Source organism: Primulina tabacum, chromosome 3, assembly GCF_025594145.1.
Source record: "Primulina tabacum isolate GXHZ01 chromosome 3, ASM2559414v2, whole genome shotgun sequence".
Taxonomy (NCBI): domain Eukaryota; kingdom Viridiplantae; phylum Streptophyta; class Magnoliopsida; order Lamiales; family Gesneriaceae; genus Primulina; species Primulina tabacum.
In genome coordinates, this window is record NC_134552.1 from 11,489,052 (window position 1) to 11,503,454 (window position 14,403).

General features: G+C 36.0%; 2 protein-coding genes and 1 pseudogene across 2 annotated transcripts; 2 read left to right on the forward strand and 1 right to left on the reverse strand.

The window, feature by feature from the left end:
* The first annotated feature begins 2,121 nt into the window (after window positions 1–2,121).
* Window positions 2,122–4,524, forward strand: LOC142540298 (receptor-like serine/threonine-protein kinase At4g25390). The gene has a single exon (XM_075646333.1). It carries the CDS (start codon window positions 2,310–2,312, stop codon window positions 4,398–4,400), a length of 2,091 nt encoding a protein of 696 aa, XP_075502448.1. The 5' UTR covers window positions 2,122–2,309; the 3' UTR covers window positions 4,401–4,524.
* Window positions 4,525–6,133: 1,609 nt separating this feature from the next.
* LOC142540299 (carboxylesterase 1) lies at window positions 6,134–7,342 on the forward strand. The gene has a single exon (XM_075646334.1). The coding sequence runs from the start codon at window positions 6,202–6,204 to the stop codon at window positions 7,180–7,182; it is 981 nt and encodes a 326-aa protein (XP_075502449.1). The 5' UTR covers window positions 6,134–6,201; the 3' UTR covers window positions 7,183–7,342.
* A 1,178-nt stretch (window positions 7,343–8,520) lies between these two features.
* On the reverse strand, window positions 8,521–11,446 carry LOC142540300 (MADS-box protein SOC1-like; annotated as a pseudogene).
* Between the last annotated feature and the right edge of the window lie 2,957 nt (window positions 11,447–14,403).

Below are 14,403 nucleotides of genomic sequence, written 5' to 3' on the forward strand. Positions count from 1 at the left end.
GAGCATCTCACTCGAATTTACCTTCTATTCTCTTTTTACCTTTTCTTTCCCATAGCTTGTTTGTTAAGATAATGCATTGCTTTTTGTTTGTCCATGGGAATTTGTTCTTCTTCGTGACGGGAAAGGGAAAGCATTTCGTATACCAATTTTGTTTAGGTTTCGTTTTGAAGGCAAGGTTATGATTTGGAACAATTTATTTGATTTGAGAAAATATTCTAAGAATATCGAATTTGAATGTAGCCTGAAATTCATCACAATTAAAACACGACATTTTTCTCATGAACGAAGATATATAAATATAAAATATTTAATTATAATCTATTTCATGTAAAAAGATTCATCATGAAATAATGTTCTTTCATGCATTAATATTATTTATTATTTGTCATCGAAGAGATGTTGAGTTTGTGAAGTAAGTGAGTGTTTGATTAATGGTTAGAAGTTCGATTTCATATATCAATATATTATCAGGTACATTTAAATCTCGAAGAACAAAATGTTGAAATCAAAATAAACCAGAACTGAGTAACTTAATATCGATGACTAAGCTTTTCGAAAAATAAAATTGATGATTAAGGCCTTAAACCCTCGTTTCACCTACTCAATTAACTGAATAATTTCAATTATGTCTTCTCCACCCGCTACCAAATTTTGTAGTCATGCAAAAATGACCTAAACATTGAAATGGTCACGTAGCCACGTGAATATGTGATAGGGAATTAATTTTTTCTTTTAACAATATTGATATTATAGTTTAAGAATTGATTGGAAAATAATATATTATAACAAATCAAAAACTCGTGTGAGACGGTCTCACGAGTCGTATTTTGTGAGACATATATCTTATTTGAGTCATTCATGAAAAAGTATTGATTTTTATGCTAAGAGTATTACTTTTTATTGTGAATATCGATAGGTTCGACCCATCTCACGTATAAAAATTCGTAAGAACATCTTACGAAAAAATCTACTCTTATAACAATTAAAGAAACCAAAAGAAAAAATAATCCCAACCACTCCCCAGCTACCCTAGCTTTTATCTATGCAACTACATCAACATTTGGCGGTTGGTGAGTATTGGGTCTAATTAAATTCGAGCCCAACGAATCTAGTTCAGATTTTTTTTTTTTTTGTTTTTTGTTTTGTTTTTTTGTTTTAGATTTAGTTCGAATATTTGTTTAGCTATTGTGAACTCCAACATCATCATGTAAATTAATGTAATGAAAATTAAATTTTATTTGGAATTTTTGAAGATCAATCTCTAAATCAAAATATGATTAATGAGAAATAACTTCAACTTTGTCAAGTGAGTGGGTTCGGGGACAAATGAAGTCATATTTGAGTATTTTCGAAAAACTTGTATGAGACGATCTAAACTCTAATGTCAATTTTGTAAGCTGATCTTTGACTCGATTCATTAAAAATTAATATTTTTTGTGTGAGAAATATTTTTTTCCCAGTATGTATGAATCGATTCGACACCATGTAACAATTTTAGATGTATTTTGATTGCATTGTTATAGTAAGTTAATGCGTGTAAAAGAGATTTTATTTTTCTATAAAAGTAAGAGATTTTTTTTAAAAAAATCTCACAATGTAGAAAAGTTATATATAACTCACGTATTATGTAATTGTATAGATAATTACGCCAGAAAATTCGTATTTTTTTTATGATGCGAGAATTTGCGGTCATTATCTTTCGATGTATTATGTAAACTCTCGGATTAATATAATAATATACAAATCACGTAAGTAAAGTAAATCGTATTAAACAAATTTTGTGTCACGAAATCGCACGAGAAAATATTGACATGAAAAATTGAACTAATGATAACCAACCACACATTCTCAGAATTCACCAAGTACCCCTTTGGGGCAAAAAAAAAAAAAAAAATCATAACCAATAATATTAGACGAATAAGACAAATGGTACACATAAAAATGTTTATCTGAATATATATAATCATAGAAATTTTTATGAATCAATTTAAAAAAATATATATTTTATTTAAATTATTAAATCAAAAATATTTTTTTAAAATATATTATCATAGTAAAGTAGCATTAGGAGACACTCGCAAAAAATTAAAAAATAGTGTACACAAATAATAAAGTCCAAGACTTTGACCCTCACCAAGATCACTCATTCACCAAAAGTCTGAATCTTGAAATAGAAGCCGAGTGAATGAGTCAGTGATTAAAGTTCAGCCGTATCAGTTAACACTCGTCCCATTTTGCTGCTCGGTCTCGCTTTGTTATGAGTTGTCTTCATTGAAAACCGCAAAAAAACTGCTGTCGAAATTACTATTATGCCCTCCCGTCAGCCTTCTCCGCCGCCGCAGCACCTGATGAGCCATCTCGTGCCGCCTCTCGCCGGTGTGCTGACGGCGGCGGTCACTTTAATTCTTTTTCTTGTCCTCTGCTTCCGAAGGCTTAGCAAGAAACGCACCGTCCCTGCAGCTTCGGACACCGACTCTAAGAAACCCCCGTATCAGCTTTCTTACTCGCTCCTTCGCCGCGGAACCTCTCGTTTTTCTCCCTCCCACCGCCTTGGCCAGGGTGGATTTGGCTCAGTGTATCAGGCCGAACTGAAGGAAAACCGTCATGTGTCCAAAAAGTCTACCGTTCTCTTTCCCTTCAATCGTGTCGCTGTCAAGGTTATGGACTCGGGTTCTCTACAAGGTGAGCGTGAATTTCAGAATGAGTTACTTTTTTCTTCCAAGATCGACTGTAAATATGTTGTTTCTGTGATGGGTTTTTCATCAAATCCTAAGAAACGCCGCATGCTTTTAGTATATGAACTAATGGAAAACGGGAGCTTGCAAGATTGTCTTTTCCATAAGAAAAGTGAGGTTTTGAGGAATTGGGATAAGCGATTTTTGATCGCCTTACATATTGCTAAAGGGCTCGAGTATTTACATCATTACTGCGATCCACCAATTATTCACGGCGATATTAAGCCGAGTAATATACTGTTGGACGAGAGCTTCAATGCCAAGATTGGTGATTTGGGACTGGCTAGGTTCAAGGTTGAGGAGAACAATATCTTTGAAGTTGAGACAAAGAAGGAAGGTATTACAGGGAATGGGCTGGAGGATAATGGATCCATGGTGGAGGAGACGGAGAGTGTGATTACTGCTAGCGGGTTCGAAGAAAGCCACAACATTCATGATCTTGGTGCTGAGGAAAAGTCGCCGGAGAGTGTGATTGTGAGGATTGAGGCTTCACCAGAGGCGGTGGTAGGGATTGAGTTGTCACCAGAGGCAGAAGCAGCTCCTGTCGTAACGCCTGAGACAGTAGCTGCAATGTCTTCACCATGTGATTGCTCGGAGAAAATAAGTCTCTCGGATGGGAATATTGACGTGTTTAGTGTTGAGAGTGGGGGTGAAAAAAGTGGTTGGAAGAAGAAGAAGAAGAGTGTAACGGGGAAAGATTGGTGGTGGAAGCAAGATACAGGAGGGGATGGTGAGCCCGGCAAGGTGAAAGACTATGTTATGGAATGGATTGGAAATGAGATCAAGAAAGAGAGGCCAAAAAGTGAGTGGATGGGTGCTTCCTCGAGCTCTGGGGCAGCTGGTAAAATGGAGAAAAAGAAGAAGAAAAGAAGACAGTTGGATTGGTGGGTGGCAATGGATGTTGAGAAGAATGTGAAGAAAGAGAAGAGAAGACCAGCAAGGGAGTGGTGGAAAGAGGAGTACTGCGAGGAGCTCGAGAGGAAGAAGAAGAAGAAGAAGAAACAAATGCAGGGGTCAACAAGTGATGATTGTTATAGTGATCACTGGTGGCCAAGGGACGATGAATTTTATGCTGACAGGAAGAAGAAAAGGAGTCGAAGCAGGAGTAGTAAAAGTAGCATGGACTGGTGGTTGGATGGGCTTAGTGGCGAGCTTTGGAGAGCACAAAAAAACAGTCATGATTCAGTCAGTGGGGAGATACCAAAGAGCGGTGGGGTTAGTAGCACACCGAGTATGAGAGGAACTGTATGCTATGTAGCACCAGAATATGGTGGCGGAGGTGATGTTTCTGAGAAATGTGATGTTTATAGTTATGGAGTTCTTTTACTGGTTCTTATAGCGGGGCGTAGGCCACTTCAAGTGACGGGGTCACCAATGTCGGAATTCCAACGAGCCAACCTTCTATCTTGGGCTCGTCATCTTGCTCGTGCTGGAAAGCTTATTGATTTAGTTGATCCAAATGTTCAATTGTTGAATAAAGATCAAGCCTTGTTATGTATCACGGTGGCGTTGCTCTGTCTTCAGAAATCCCCGTCTCGTCGGCCTTCAATGAAAGATGTGGTGGGAATGCTGTCTGGAGATTTAGAATCTCCCAAGCTGCCCGTTGAATTTTCACCATCACCTCCGTCTCACTTTCCATACAAGTCTCGTAAGAAGGTTCGGTGAGTTCCAGTTGTTGCTTAGTGTTCAGTGAGTTGAATTAAATTTGTTGCAGGCCATTGTTTGTTTTTGTGAAGTGTAAATTATATATGTAAAGAAACACAGTTTAAATCAAAGATGTTTTTTATGAGATTCTTTTCTTTTTAACCATGCAATTTAAGAACACTGTATTAAGAACAAAACAAGAACACTTACTCCTAAGAACACTGTATTAAGATCTGTGTTAAATTGCCATGTGTTGTTACTATCACGTATGTAACGTCTTCCATAGAGAAAATGTTTGCGCATTACTCGTGAGGAAAATTTTCTTGCGTAAGTTCAGGTGACCACAGTGGAGAAATAGCCAAGGTGACAATGACCCGAATTAGCACGGAGCACTGAATTATCAATTTGGCTGTCTAGCCTTCAGCTTAATTCCATTGGCTTGGTTTTGTTTTCTTGGTTTAAAGTGAAAGGAAGGAAACTTATCAGTACAATAAAATATTGGACAATGATAAAACCTGTCGGTTTCATTTATCCGCGGTTTGCGGGTTTGGTTCTTAATGTTTTGACTAGAATCATTTTTATTTTGCATGGATTTAGCCTTAGACTTTCCTGATAAGTGATAATCGACTTCCTACGTTTAAGTTTAAATGTTGGAACCCCCTTAATGCGATTGTCAGCAGCTTTTGGTATTGCCATAGGTTTTTCTTAACGAAGCAAATGTAGGTTGGACGTCTCATGTTAATAAACTCGATGCTTGGAATTCATCATTTAGCTGCACAAGTTGTGGTCGATCAATTCCTGGCCAGTGTATTTTTATTTAAGCATCGACACATGCAGAACAAATTTCAACCAAGACCCGAGTCTTGGAAGCAATGGCCGGTGACCCTACCACTGTACCTGTTTTTTTTTTTTTTTTTTTTAAAGTTGAAATGCCAAATTAAATATAATGTTCGTTCTTGAGTTGTGAAAAATTATCTACAAGTTTCTTGTATTGTTCGATGACATCGAAAAGTTTGAGTTATGGTTTTTAAATTTTAACCTTCATTTGTTGAGTTCTTGGGTACTTTTTCCCATTCCATTTTGAAGTCTGAAGTTAGAGACAAGACGTTTTTCAAGTTAATGTAATTCTTCGTCGAACGATGATTGGTTAGGAAAAATATTTTGGCTGCTTTATTGAAACTTAAGCCGCTTCTGCTTGGTAAACAAAACATTAAAATGTACTCTCTTAAATTTAGCAAAAGTCTGCCCACAACGAGTTCCAGCAGGACTCTCCACAATTTTCCCCGAAACTACACACAACGTTTTCTTGTAATCACGAACTTCACTTTTGACATGGCCTGCACTTGTGACAAACTGAAAGATTACAATTCAGCAAGTTAATTCTCATCTAGTAGTCTGTCTAATAATGAGGAATGTACACGCCTGACAAAATTTTCCCTTTTTTTTCCCTTGTTTGTGCCCAAATGCTACCCCTGCAATTGTATGCATACATGAAAAATTGTGAATCAACAAAAAAGGGATGAAGGCGTACGAAATAGAAGGAAAGCATCATCAAGGGAGCACCACAAGGAGTGGATTGAATGATACGGGTAGTTTGCTATATTTGGAGACAAGATTTTCATGTATTTTCAGACAATCGCTAATGGTTATTTAATTGGGCCATATATACAAATTATGCCCCGAGCGAGACCCATGCGCGTTAAACTCTATAAATTTTAAATTACAGAAATGAATTATGATGGTAAACTAACATATAAATTTTGTTTAATAAATAAGTTAGTTCAAGTAAAACCAGCAAAGCCCTGACGCCTCCGTGAAAACCATGGCCAATATGTCACTGATAGATCCCAACGTTGACCCCTACGGCTACCTCGGAATCCTCAAAAATCCCGACAATTCGATCACACGGGCGATAGAACTTTTCCCGAATTCTCCCGCCTGTTCCGATCCCAACCTTCCCGTCCTCAGTAAGGATATTACGATCAATCCAGCAAGTAATACGTGGGTTCGTGTGTATTTGCCTAAACAATATTGCGATTCCAATCCCAAGGTTAAGCTACCACTCCTAGTGTACTATCATGGCGGAGGATTCATTTTATGCAGCACAGCGAACTCCAGGCTCCACGAGTTTTGCTCAGACCTCGCATGCTATGTCCCGGTGATAGTCGTGTCGGTGGAGTACCGCCTCGCGCCGGAGCACCGCCTCCCCGCCGCGTACGACGACGGGATTGAGGCGTTGCACTGGATCAAAACCACAAACGACGAGTGGCTGACGGAGTTCGCCGACTTCTCACGGTGTTTCCTCATGGGCGGTAGCGCCGGCGGTAACATAGCGTACCACGTCGGGTTACGTGCAGCCTCGAGCGGCGGAGATCTGTGGCCGCTGAAGATCCAAGGGCTGGTGTTGCAGCAACCATTCTTCGGTGGGGTGGAGAGGACAGCATCCGAAGTAAGGCTGACTAATGACAAAATTCTTCCATGTGGTGTATCGGATGTGATGTGGGAATTGGCGTTGCCGTTAGGAGTTGACCGCGATCACAAGTATTCCAATCCAAGGGTTGATATTCAGGCAGATGCGTTTGAGGAAATGAAGAGCCAGGACTGGAGGGTTTTGGTGACGGGATGTGAGGGAGATCCGTTGATCGATAGACAGAGGGATGTGATGAGTTTATTGGAGGATAATGGAGTACAAGTTGCGGGGAGGTTTGATGAAGGAGGCTATCATGGGATTGATTTTTTTGACAAATCAAGATCTAAGATCAGTGCTCAGTTTCTTGGTGATTTTATTGGATTCCCAGTTTGATGTGTTTTAATAAAACCAATGAGGATCATATCCAAAGAAACTCATGGTTTGTGTCATAAGATTGTTGAGTTAATTTATATCTGCCAATTCAATGATGTTGTAATAGTTCAACTAAACATTTTGTTATCTTCACTTTGAGCAGAATTTGAATTCCATATCACCAATACTTGTGAAACCCGACCCTTGTATTTTTTTTAAAAAAACGAGAGAGATGTCAGGATTGTGAACCACGACCCATCGAATATGAAGTTGATAAAAAAATAGATCAGGGGCCGAGATTGTGAAGTTGATGTCTCCTCAATAACAAAGTTCATTCTTTCTCATTCGGCGGTGCTTCTGTTTCATACAACAACAACTAATATCGGCTTCACTGTTTCCAGACAGTCCCTTTTTCTCTTAGTATACATCGGTCACACTTTCATGTGCTTGTTTTTTCTGGTAACCTCTGTTCTCTGATCAGTCATTTATACCTGATGATCTTGTGTTTCCATCAACGCCGATCGTGTTTATCATTGGGCCTGGAAAGTTTACAAGCTGTGAAAGATGAAGCTATTAAAGATTTGAATAATATGGTGTAAATAAATTTTTATATATATAATACCCCAAGTCCGTATTTATATTTCTTGTTGTAAACTTGTGTGTTTAGAGGGAGCGGGATTCCGAACCCCTGCCTGGCTGCCTCTATATTCCTTTCCTAGCTATGACAATTATTCTTTTCATACGACGAAGTGAACATAATCTGGAAAACATACTCGCTTGTGTGATTCTAACATATTGTAACAGTAAATACGATAACAACATAAATTCTACATACTGTACGTAGTTCATTTTGATTAGTCAACTTTAGATTGAATTGACTCAAGATTGAGCCAAAGCTCTTTTGAACAAGCAGCAATCTTGAATTTTTTTTGGCTTAAATACTATGTTCTGGAGACTAACCCAACGGCAGCACAGCCAGATGGTACTGTGCATCCACCAGTAATGTATTTAAGCAAAATGCGCAAACAGCACCCCGAACGGCGAAAACCAACATCCTTCTACTGACGGAGAAGGAAGGGGGAAGAAGCAAGAGTGATTCAAGGGAGAGTAAAGGCAATGAGAGCAATACATAAAGTAGCAAATTTATTGATCCCGTCTCTATTTATTTGTTAAAAACAGAAAACAACAATATTTGAAACAAGATTATGTCAATCTGTTCAAGAAGAGCTAGTCATTACAAGAACTTCCTAGCCATACAAATACGAAAATCATCTAACCCATGCTTTCAAAAACGGTAACCAAGCACGCATTCGAATCTTGGATTCTATCTCAACACATTAATAGAAGTGCACACTTGACACTGAGCTATACTTAGAACTGCAAATCTGTTATTATTAATGTCGTTATGCTTACATGCGAATGAACAATAATTTGTGGTAATTAAAATGCTCGAGAGGCGTTGCGTATGGGTGTTCGGCCAATAAACAAATCCGTGATCACCTCACAGCAGGTAAGTGTACTTTGACTTGAACTTGGAATCTCCATTAGATCTAGATGATCTGCTACATTCGGCCTTGATTTAAATTCACCCTACACAATTTTTAGCAAACACGATTTAATATAATACTGATGGAACAAACAGATGTATAAAATTTTAATTACCTTTTCAGTTAATCTTGCATTTTCTTCTAGCAAAAGCTTTTCCTGAAAGTGCAAAAAAGAAATAAATAGCAAGAAAAATACAGAGACACTGATAGAATAAAACTAAGATGATTATTATAGTTGCACGATAATGTATATATACCTTTGCTCGTAATTTTTCTATTTCCTCACTGAATAATTGAGCCTGGCCGTGTAAAAACAACAAATCAAATTTAGTACAATATGATGTCTGCATCCCCAATATGTTTTCTGAAATTGAGAAAAAACTTGTGAAAATTTTGAAATTAATTTTTTACATCTAATTATTTTTATGAACTTGCCTCATATATCACATATATATGTATGTAGATAATTATTTAAACATCTCGTAACCTCTTGTCTAATTCTATTGTGCAGCAGAAGATTTCGTCCGAGATGAAGACTCGAAATCAATTTTCGCACCTTTCTTGTTCTGATGTTCTTGAGGCTTTTCTCCAACTGGTTTTCGATTTCAGGATCTCCTCCATTGGACATGTTCCTAAACTGTGCCCCAAAAGCTTCCTGACACACTCAAAATTTATATTCTAAAGTTAGTAAATGAGTAGTCAATCAATAGCATGCACGAGTGTAATAAGAAAAATGAGAACCGTTGAGAATTTTCCAGGAGCTCTATCTTCTTCGACAGAATTTCAGCTTCATGCTTCATATACTATTCAACAAACGAAAAATTCAAATTCGATATGAAGTTGTAAGACATGGCTTCAGTGCATTGTATAATTAACTAATAGTTTGTAAGTTATTTATATGCAATCAGTAATGAACTCGAAAAAGGCGAATGAGCTCATTAAAATTTCTACGACCACCAAAAGATAATAAAATCAGCAGACGATTTTTCAACAGATATTAGAAACATTGAGGCATAGGGAGCAACACACGCAGGCATATGAGTGATGTGCATGCTTGTGTTTTCAAGATTTAGCCATCCATAAAACGGAGATCTTGCCTGCATTTGTTGTTCGCCTTTCATATTAGCCTTACACTCTTCTTTTACATGTTCCCGGAATCTCTCTATAGTATGTCCCATGCTGAATGCAGAATTATGCAAATAGACAGTCAGAAAACCACGATTATGTCCAAATTATACATAGTAGCTAGAGACTTGTACGTTTTGTAACTTTTGTTAAAGAAACAGCATGCGAAAAGAAAAAACAAAAATCAAACCACGAAGTTATACATATAATCAGCTTCTATCTTTTATCAAGCTGCACAAAATCTATCGATATATATGCATATATTCTCATAGACGAGATGTGTATAGGAAGCTCAAAAACTACCTTCGAACAAAATGCTTAAAATTCGATGAGATCAAGAAAATACTGAAACGAAAGAACTGCATATTTATACTAATGAAAATCAATATGCTTCTGGGTCCAAGAAAGTACAAATGCCGCGATGAGCTTTCAGAAAATACACAAAGTATCCAAGAAACTACAGAAAAAATCATATTTCAAGAACTAATGAAGTATCAAGAAATACATCAGGCCGTATCTTTTGTATCTCCCATCAAGCAGCACTGCAGTACAACACAGCATAGCAATCAGAAAGCACCAAAGAAAGTTACAAACTACGCATATCGAGCAAAGTGAAGCTTGTGGTATCAAGAAATTGAATTTAAACAATCAGATTAATTAAAAATAAATATAACTTACTTGGAGCTTGAAAACTCAAAAAGCTTTCCTTTTTGTGAGAAAACGATCAAAGCTACTTCAGCATCACAAAGCACGGAGAGTTCATAAGCCTTCTTCAAAAGCCCGTTTCTTCTCTTGGAGAAGGTCACTTGCCTGCTTGTTGTATTTTCGATTCTTTTCAATTCTGTCTTCCCTCTCACCATTTTTCTCTCTCTAAATTTTTTTAAGTAAAATAAAAAGAACCCTAACGAAAAATCACCTAGAAAATTATTTTAGATCATATTTCCAATCTCACCAGAAAATATATATATAAAAAACAACCCCACAGACAGACAAAACCCCTTCTTCTGATAAATATTGGGAAGAAAAAAATCAAAATTTTCGTACCCAAAAAAAAAATAACCGGGAAAAATGGCTCACTGAGCAATTTAATCACGCAGCAACAAAGGGACGAGAACAGCTGGAATAAAACCCTACAGCATATGAACCCTAGTTTTCGAAATAAAATATGTAACTATTTCAGAAAAGAGAGAGATACCAAACAAGTTGAAATCAAAACCAGAACTTAAGAATCCCAGAAAAAATTTGACGATAGAACTCATATGCTTAGGAGCAGGGAAAAAAATGTTTGGGAAGTGAAGAATGAGTAAAAAATTTGAATCTTTTTCCAAGATTTAATCAATTCATGGACACCAGGTATAATAATAAAAGCAGAACAAAAGACACGAAGGATTTTTCATATTCTATAAAAACAATTTCGGCATCAAATCTCTTTATTTTCAGGCCACAGAACCCAACATTTCCTTATTGATCAGTATCTGTTAATTTACACGTCTTTCTTATCAAGTCTTACCCACAAAAAAGGAAAGGCACACAAAAAGTAAACATATATTTTTTTTTACGTTTTTCTTTTTAACAAAGAGCGGATTTGATAATAAAAATCTCAAGAACTTAACACCAAATATGATAAATACTATGGTTTTAATTTGTATTCATCCTCCAATGATTTACTTCATTCAACACTTGTCTTATTTTATCATGTGCGAGAAAGCCATGTATCCAATAATGTATATTAAAAATAAAAGCGGGGTCAAATTGGAAATGTCGGCAAAAAATATTATGTGGTATTTATTTTTATGTCTCGTTTTAGCAATTGGGAAACACTTGGAGATTAAAAATCGATAAATATTTAAATTTATAGAATTCAGATAAAATTATTTTTTTAAAATATTTTATTAATATAATTATATATTAAATAATATACATTTCGAGTTTTCAAATTTTTATTATTTAACTTTATTATCTGAATAATAATTCAAATAACTCGCGTATAGGGTTAAAGATTTCGAACCGAATTGACCTAAAAAATTTTAAAAATTTGAACTTGAATGGAGCTCGAAATTCGACTCAATTCCATTTGATTATATTGTCGACATAATCATCGGAAACTTGGAAGGATTGAAAAGCTCAATCAACGCAAGGAGGAAAATTGTAATAAAATTAACAACTGTGATAGGAAGCCGCCAAAAAAAGGGTGGCGTTTTGACGTCAAACATCATCGTACGACGACGTGACCTGTGGACCAATAGTATGTGGACAACGCATCATTCCGATTAAAGTTTCGGGCAAACCCGACCAATGGGAATGGAGCTAGTCACGTGGCGCTCCTTGTCTGGCTCCAGAGGTTGTACTTGGTTTTTCATTTAATTAATTAATTAATTAATTCCTCCACACACGGGTTTAATTTTTTTTTTCCTTTGCTTTTTTTAAGCTCAAGCAAACATTATTATTTTTTATTATCTATTTTAAGACGTATAATAATAAATATATTATAATCTTAAGGGAATTATTTAACATATTTATCAATTTATAAATTCTTACATTTTATTTAAGAACTAAGGTTTTGAAGCGTTAAGACGTAACAATTTCTCGTGTGAAGAAAGGTCACAGGAAACTTGAGAAAGTAACTAAATGATAAGGAACCTGACAAGCCAATCTTCCTAGATCAGTCAATTTCTTTTTAAAAATTTTAAGTTCTTTTTTATAACATGTTCGAATTTTATTACACGTATCTCCGTTTATTTCAATAAATCATCAGCTATTTGGTACGTATTGTGTAAACTTCTCGAATTAATTCAGTAATCTGCAAATCTCACTGGATAAATTCTGTGTCATGATTATTGATCAAACAATCACTTACTCTACGTACGTAGTTGTTCTTGTTATTATATATAATATCATTGTAAAAAAGATCTAATTATGCTAACCACAAAGCCATTAAATGTAGGGGTGGTTGGACGGTTTCCTCTTGACGAGGTACCAATATGTACCAAGTGTGACATTGTTTTGTATAAGGTTTTACAATCAATCTACTTTCTTTAAAAGTTAGGATAGACCAAAAATTATTGTCCTCTATTCTTTAATATTAGTGGGTGTGCATTCAATTTTTCCAACATCTAATTTAATATAATTTTGGTGTATCAAAGGTCCACTGCTTGCTTGTTAAGGATTATTTTCGACTTTGGATATGAACCCAACAACCTTGGAAAAGTGCCATACGTCTCATCCGTACGCCTTTTTTTTATAATAATAAATAATGTTATATATAGATCCATTAATCGTAATTTTTGGGAAATTAATTTCTCTCGAGACATTACGTAAGATTTCAGTTGTATTATTCGTGTTTTATTACATAGAGGGTTCTTTATTTTTATTCAAAAAAAAAAAAAAAACTTAATTTAATTACGTCAAAAATTTATTACCAAGGATGGATGGACTGATGATTTGTGCGCATTAGTTTTCGGCTTAGCCCAATATTTCCTACGGTCAGTGAGGCCCATTTAAAATACAGAAAGCAAAACTCAGGCCCTGAAGCCCATAATTTCCTAGACGGGCTTTTGTGTTGGGTTGCTAGGATATGTTTTTAATAATAATATAAAATGAAATCGGAACGGTTCAAAACAAATTCTTCAACCACCACGAAATCCCCACAATAGCCAATATTCGACAGCATAGACTTGGAAAATTTGCTCGAACCGAGAGCTGGCTGCTAGCTACGGCCCCAAGATCAACTTGGACGAATTTTTTATTGGGATTCAGATTTCTAATTACTTGTCTAGGCCTTCCCACACATCGAGCGGTTCATACTTCATCGGGCACGAGGGGCTCTAGATTATGAATCAGGGAATGTTTCGATTCGACTCTCGGTTTCTTCATGGTTTCTTGTGTTTGAGTTGGTGGCATAGTTGATCAATGAAAACAAGTGAAAAGAAGGAAGTTAAGTAGCATACCTACGCAAAACGAGCGTAAGGGAAGTGAGAAGAATGAAAAAATTGTAATTTTACAGTAATTATATATCAGAACTATTGAGACTCACATAATCACTCAATGTGAGCATGTTAATTTTTTTTTTAATATTATATGATGATAATGGATCCTCAAAATATAACCTTTCTCAAATATACTATCAAATTATGAAGAAGAAGAGGAGAAAAAAAAAAGCAATGCATTTTTTTTTAACATACAAGATGCAATTTTGTATCATAAAGAAATGTGTTTGACGATCATTTGCAATTAAAAAAAAGAACTAAAACATAAGCACATATATATAGTTGGATGACAATAAGTATTTGAAGCTATGTCTGAAAATCCTCGGAAGTTGATGTTTGGGAAAATCGGTCGTGCTAAATCATTAAGAATTATACTATTTTCAATAATTGGTCAGAAGGATGTGATAATGAGCGATCTTGTTGAAGATGATGCATGCAATAACGAATAATAAGCTGAATCACTCACAGGGCAACTCTCCTTTGGCATATAAAATTCTTCAAATCTCAACATGCATGAATTTGCAAGAATACCATTGCATGCCAAATAAGAGAAGCCCTACGAACGATTCCCTCATCGAACAACT

Excerpts from the sequence above, each read along its gene's own strand:
- LOC142540298 (XM_075646333.1), top strand. The coding sequence starts at position 2,310 with ATGCCCTCCCGTCAGCCTTCTCCGCCGCCGCAGCACCTGATGAGCCAT.
- LOC142540299 (XM_075646334.1), top strand. The coding sequence starts at position 6,202 with ATGGCCAATATGTCACTGATAGATCCCAACGTTGACCCCTACGGCTAC.